At 41.4% G+C, this 6502-nt stretch overlaps 1 protein-coding gene across 1 annotated transcript; it reads left to right on the top strand.

Moving 5' to 3' along the window:
- The first annotated feature begins 419 nt into the window (after positions 1-419).
- LOC103719934 (phosphoenolpyruvate carboxylase kinase 1-like) lies at positions 420-1862 on the top strand. Its single transcript, XM_039122547.3, has 2 exons — positions 420-1457; positions 1674-1862. The coding sequence occupies exons 1-2, from the start codon at positions 665-667 to the stop codon at positions 1718-1720; spliced, it is 840 nt and encodes a 279-aa protein (XP_038978475.3). The 5' UTR covers positions 420-664; the 3' UTR covers positions 1721-1862.
- Positions 1863-6502: the final 4640 nt, after the last annotated feature.

Raw genomic sequence — 6502 nt, 5'->3', positions numbered from 1 at the left:
GGACTGAAACAGATCGAAGATGCTCACACATACGCACATGTTTCCTTCTCAGCTTGCCAACCTTCACGCCCGCAAGTTGCACCTACAGCATCTCCGCACTCGTTGTATCCGAGGGCCCAACCTTCCGGCCCGAAAGTTTTCTCCCACCAGAGGTTTAAAAAATAAAAGAAAAGAAAAACCTGCGGCATCTTTGACCTTACCTTATGGCCGGAAGTTTTCTCTAAAAACCAGCAAATAAGAAGAAGAGAAACACAGCCTTACGACCAGAATCCAGCCAATTCCCCATCCTTGTCACACGTGGACATGCGTCCAAAGTGGTAAAAGCGAAAGAGGATGGAAAGTTCCCATTCGGAAATCACAGCTCCAAAGTGGCACCAAGATCACCAGGAGATCGAAGCCACCACCGGCTGCCTTGCCCCGCAAGTATAACGCCCTCCCATCACGAAATAGACGCATCAGCAGCCGTCGGAGCAAGACATACTTGACCGTCAGATGGCAGGCGCGGTCAAAACCATCGGATGCCACGACGACCGAATATTCCCAGCGGGAACCCCTTTTAGGCGGCTTCCCCTCGCTCCGTTCCATTATATATAACAGCATGCGTAGAAATCACAAGCAAGAGCCAAGAAGATATTAGGGGAGAGAAAGAGAGCAGGAGCCGCCCATGAAGGAGGGTTTGAGGCTGGACTACGAGATCGGCCCAGAGATCGGACGGGGGAGATTCGGCACGGTAAGCCGCTGCTCCTCTCTGGCCTCCGGTGAGGAGTTCGCCGTGAAATCTGTCGACAAGGCCCTCCTCTCCGACCCCCTCGACCGCGACCTCGCCCTCCGGGAGGCCAAGATCCACCAGCTCGCCGCCGCAGGGAATCCCCACGCCGTCCAGATCCACGCCGCCTACGAGGACGCCGACTCCCTCCACCTCGTCCTCGACCTCTGCCCGGGGCCCGACCTGTTCGCCCTCATCTCCGGCCGCGCCCCGCTCCCCGAGCCCGAGGCCGCTGCGGTGATGCTCCCGCTGATGGAGGCGATCGCCGCGTGCCACCGGCGGGGGATCGCCCACCGCGACGTGAAGCCGGAGAACGTGCTCTTCGACGGCCGGGGAGAGCTGAAGCTGGCGGACTTCGGGTCGGCGGAGTGGTTCGATGAAGGAGGGCGGCGGCGGGCGATGACGGGGCTGGTGGGGACGCCGTACTATGTGGCGCCGGAGGTGGTGGCGGGGCGGGAGTACGGGGAGAAGGTGGACGTGTGGAGCTGCGGGGTGATCCTGTACATGATGCTGGGCGGGATGGCGCCCTTCTACGGGGAGTCGGCGGTCGAGATCTTGGAGGCGGTGCTCCGGGGGAACCTCCGCTTTCCTCCGCGGATATTCCGGGGCGTGTCGCCGGCGGCCAAGGACCTCATAAGGAAGATGCTCTGCAAGGACGGCTCCAGGAGATTGTCCGCCGACCAAGTCCTAAGTAACTAACTAACTGCTCCCCTTGTCCTCCCCATGCTTTTTATTTAATTAATTTGTTAGCTCGGTTTCTTCTTCCTTCAACTATGATTCTGGTTTTTATTTCTCTCCGTTTTATTTTTCCCTCCCTAGTTCTCCGCTTTTTCTTTTCTTTCATGAAAAAATAAATCATTTTAAAAGGAAACTCTAATTTATTTGGCGTGTTTTTTGGGTTATGCAGGGCATACGTGGATGTCAACTCGAGGAGAGCCGGCATCGGAGGACTGAGAGATGTAGCAGCATCCAATTTTCTCGTTCGTTCTCTCCTTAAATTTCCGGCTCTTGTAGATAATGATAACTGTAAAGATACGGCAAGAGACAGATTTTACGAAAAGTATATATATTTACTTTTAGTATTTAGTATTCTCCATTATTGTAATATGTACATCAATATATATACAGCCTAACATTAACAATGTGGCTAGCAACGGAAGTGCATCATGGCAAATAAAAAAATATCAATTATATTTGAATTAGTATATTAATACGATGGTAAATATGCTTAATATTTTTTCTTTTTTAAATTCAAGATGGTAAAGTAGAACCCATTTTGTATTTAGAAATTAGATCCCGAATATGTTCAGAAAAATATAGTTTAATGAAAATGTCTTTGAGCCGAGCAACTAAGATGATTGAAAAGAACCATACTATACCATGAATAATGTGATGGCATACAAAATGGCAACTATTTTGGATATGTTTAGTGCACTCATGAAAAACATTGTTATGAGTAATTTATATAGCACCGTAGTCGGTACAACGAAAAACTGTAGCATTGGAGTATTTTCCTTCTATTTCTAGCTCTCAAGCTTCTTAGTAGTATCTGTAATAGCACGGTACTCGGCATCATTATACTGTTTGCTTTTTGTTTTGCCAAAATATGAGAGAATCTCCCGAGAAGAAATAATAGCTAGTGCTGGAATGTCTCTCAATGGGATCACCCATCTAATCAACATTTAGAGTAGGAATATAAGCCAAGAGATGAGTTTGCAGAAGACTAAAGACCATGAAATAACATATTCCTAATATGACAAAGAATGTGGAGCGCAACTACATAGTGAGTAGTGCATAAAGTAGATAAAAATTTGCTAACCATATGAACAGCATGTGTAATGTCACAACGGGTGATAGTCAAATAAACTAAACTCTTAACTAATAGCCGATATAGAGTAGCATCACCGAGTGGTGTACAATCAAGGGGACTAAGTTTAGCATTAGGCTCAAGAGGAGTGGAAGTAGTTTTATTATCAATTAGACCATCTCTAGAATACAAATTAGAAGCATATTTAGCCTGGAAATCATAATATCCATCAGGGCCGGAGACCTTAAGATCGAGAAAATAACAAAGAGGATCAAGATCTTCCATTTCAAAATATTGATTGAGAAACTGTTTAAGATCAGAAATATCAGCAAGATCATCATCCGTGATAATTATATCATCCATGTATAGCAGTAAAAGAACAATCCTTAAACTTGTTTGACGAATAAAGAGGGCAAAATCATGCAGACTAGAAAGGAAGCCAATCTAACTAATAGTAGTACCGAAATTAGTAAACTATGTTTATGGAGCTTGCTTGAGACCACAAAAAGCTCTCGAAAGTCGGCAGACTTTGTTTAGAAGACGATCAAGACCAAGAGGAGGCTGTATCTATGCCCCTTCAGTCAGATCGTCATTTAAAAAGGCATTTTTTTACATGCATTTGATAGAATCCTCATTGCCGTACAATTGCTATGGCTAGCAATATCCAAACAAAAGTTAAACGAGCAACTAGTCCAAAGGGCTCCTCATACTCAATATCATATTCTTGTATAAAGCCTTTTGCTATAGGATAGCAGTCATATCAGGAGGTAGTCAACTAGATCCCATGCATGTATGAGTTTTGTCCATGAATTGCCATTCTTTTGCCATTATTTGCTGCCAAATAAGATTAGTGCTAGCCTTATCATAAGATTGAGGCTCATGTAAGGAAATAAGGATGGAAAAATAATGATAATCATTAAGACAAACAGATGGTTCTCTTACTTGAGCTGAGTGTCGTAGTGGTGGAGGGGAAGAGATAGAGGAGGAGGGATCATCGTCAGGATCATCCGATAAAGTTAACATCTCAAGACAAGCTATAGGAGTGACATGAATGAGCTCACTAGCAGAACTGCCAGCAAAATCTTTGGGAAACAACTCAACAGAAGGATTAGTAAAAAATTGAAGATTAGATGTAGAAGTGTGGAACTGTGATATGGTAGAGAACATCTTATGTTCCCCAAAAAGACATGACGAGAGATACGAAGTTGAGAGGAAATATGATCCCAATATCTGTACCTTTTGTGCTCAATTCCATGCACAAGGAAACAATATAACCATGTACAAGGTTCTAGTTTGGTGTGTTCATGGGGTTGAAGAACAAAATATACACAGCCGACCACTTTAAGGGTACTATAGTCAATAGGGATAGTGAAGGAAGGCGATTAATTGTGTAAACAATAGTAAGAGATGCTTCATCCTAAAAGTGTTCATGACAATAAGAGGAAATGAGCATGAGACAAACAGTCTCCAAGATATGCCTATATTTATGTCCAATATGCTCATTCTATTAAGATGTTCTTAGGCAAGAATGTTGAGGAATAGTGCCTTGCTAATAGAAGAAGTTAAGAAATTTTGTTTCCCTATACTCCGTGACATTATCTAAATAAAATACTTTAATATGATAAGAGAACTGAGTTTTAACCATTTGAGTAAAATTTAGACAACTCAATTCTATGATGCATGAGATATAACCATGTAAAATGAGAGTAATCATCAACAAATATCCCAAAAATATTTTGACTCTCCCATAGTAGCATAGGGTGATGGTCCCTAGACATCAGAATGAACCAAATCAAATAGTGCAAAAGAAATAGAATCACTATTATTAAAGGATAATTTGTTTAGCAAGTGGCAAGATAAATAATTAAAATTTTCATTCTAAACAGAACTTAACAGGCTATTGGAGACTAAGGTATGCAATTTATTTAAAAAAAAATATGATTTAAATGAGAGTACCAAACACTCAAAGATGAACTCAATGAGGTAGAGGCAACTGATTAAGAAGGAAGTTGAGGAAACCCAAGAAAGAATGTGGAGATTGATGAGATTTAACATGCATCCTGTCCTATGACTGGACCTAAGAAACTATTCTATATCTTGCACATAACAATTATTACCAAAGAAATGGACATCAAGGCTAAGTTCACATAATTGACTACAGAAATAAGATTTAAAGTAAGTTTAGAAATCGAATAAGTGTTAGGTAGAGATAATAAAGAGGTATAAACATGACCTATATATGACTATAAACCATCTGCAGCATGAATAGATGGTGCAAGAGGATGAAGAGTTTTTTATTAAAATAGAGTACCATTTGAAGTCATGTGCATGCAACATGTAGAATCAAAATACCAAGAATTACCTGAAATAAAAAATAAAGCATTTGCAAAAGTGCTAGCTTTAGATAAAACTTGTTTGATTGGATTTTTGAGATCATTGACAAATAGGTTACTGATTGAGGTTGGAAGAATAATTATGAGTATCAAAAACTTCAACAATAGCGGTAGTAGAACGAGAAGCGGGTTGTGACTAATCACCAGATTTAGATTGAGAATCTCTAGATCAATTAGATTTAGTTTGATTATTTGGATTTTGTGAACAGTCATCAAGGTAGTGGCCAATCTTTTTGACAAATTTTACATATTCCTTTTGGATGGTTGACCGTGTAGTGCCTAGGCTTGTGACAATAGTTACAGACTATAGGCTTGAGAAAGTGTAGCGAGAACAACCTTAGTGTGCTTGGGTTTGAGTAAGCCCAATCTTGTTTCTTCAAAGACAAGTTCAAACAAATATAGACTCAAGAGATGGAAAGGTACCATGATAAAGAAGTGATACTCTTATTGGTTCAAAATTATCTCGAAGACCCATAAAAAACTATATCGAGTACATTTGATCTCTATAGGAAGCAAATTTCTTGGCATCACTTTCATTGTCCCACTGAGACTCAGACTGGGTCAATTGATCCTATCCAGGATGCATCTAAGAAAGGAACTCATGGATAAATTGCCCGGGTACTTGCTTCATGCGATGTAAGTTAAACAACAGTTGATACTGATAGATGATATCCGAGGTCCAACATCATTTGGCCAAGAAATTCCAAATCTCCTTTTGCTGTTCCAAATCGACCAAACTAAAAATGAATAGAAAGAATCGAAGCATTCATAAACCATGCATTAATCTAGTGATTTTTACCCTCCCAGTCCTTAAGCCGATTATACCATTCTTCTTCATCCTTATCTGATTTTTGAGTGGGTTTATGAATATCTCCAGTAACAAACTACCAAAGTTTGCGGCGTTTAAGAAACTAGACATCTTCCGTAACCCAAGAAATATAGTTGCATCTATCCAAAACAGTAGAAATTAAGTAAAGAGGCATCAAACGTGTCCATAATTGCCAGTTTGCGATGATGAACTGATGAAAATACATGAGGTAGATGCCCAAAAAAACTAAATATAGAAGCAAAATTTGGTCAAACAGAGGCCAAAAACACAAAGAGCACATCTGAAAATATGGACAACCAGTTTGAATTGACAAGAATGGCTAAGCTGGATGGTTAAAAAAATTAGTCTGGTCTGGTCAACGTCATATCCTCCCACCCCCCGCCCCTCCTTCCTCCTAACAGTACGAGAATGCGCGAAGTAGGATAAAAAAACTGAATCAATTAATCCACGAAACCATCAGATGCAAAGAATGAAGTATGGAACCATCAAAACAGACAGAAATGCACGCTTCCCATCCTTCCCTTCCCTTCTCCAATCTAATTTTATCGGTTGAAAGATGAATGGGATTTGGAATCGGGGGGGGGGGGGGGGAGGATGGCATCATATTGGGGACGATGGAGTCGACTGGTGGGGTTGGAAATTAATGCTTTCATGGGTCGAAAAGAGAGAGCCGCTTCGTTCTTGGGCTTTTCTGGGTGGCGTTTATT

Source organism: Phoenix dactylifera, chromosome 10, assembly GCF_051530095.1.
Source record: "Phoenix dactylifera cultivar Ajwa chromosome 10, Ajwa_hap1_PhDact_Kaust_v1.1, whole genome shotgun sequence".
NCBI classification, from domain to species: Eukaryota; Viridiplantae; Streptophyta; class Magnoliopsida; order Arecales; family Arecaceae; genus Phoenix; species Phoenix dactylifera.
The sequence above is the reverse complement of the archived record's forward strand: the minus strand, read 5'-3'. Positions and strand labels throughout refer to the sequence as shown.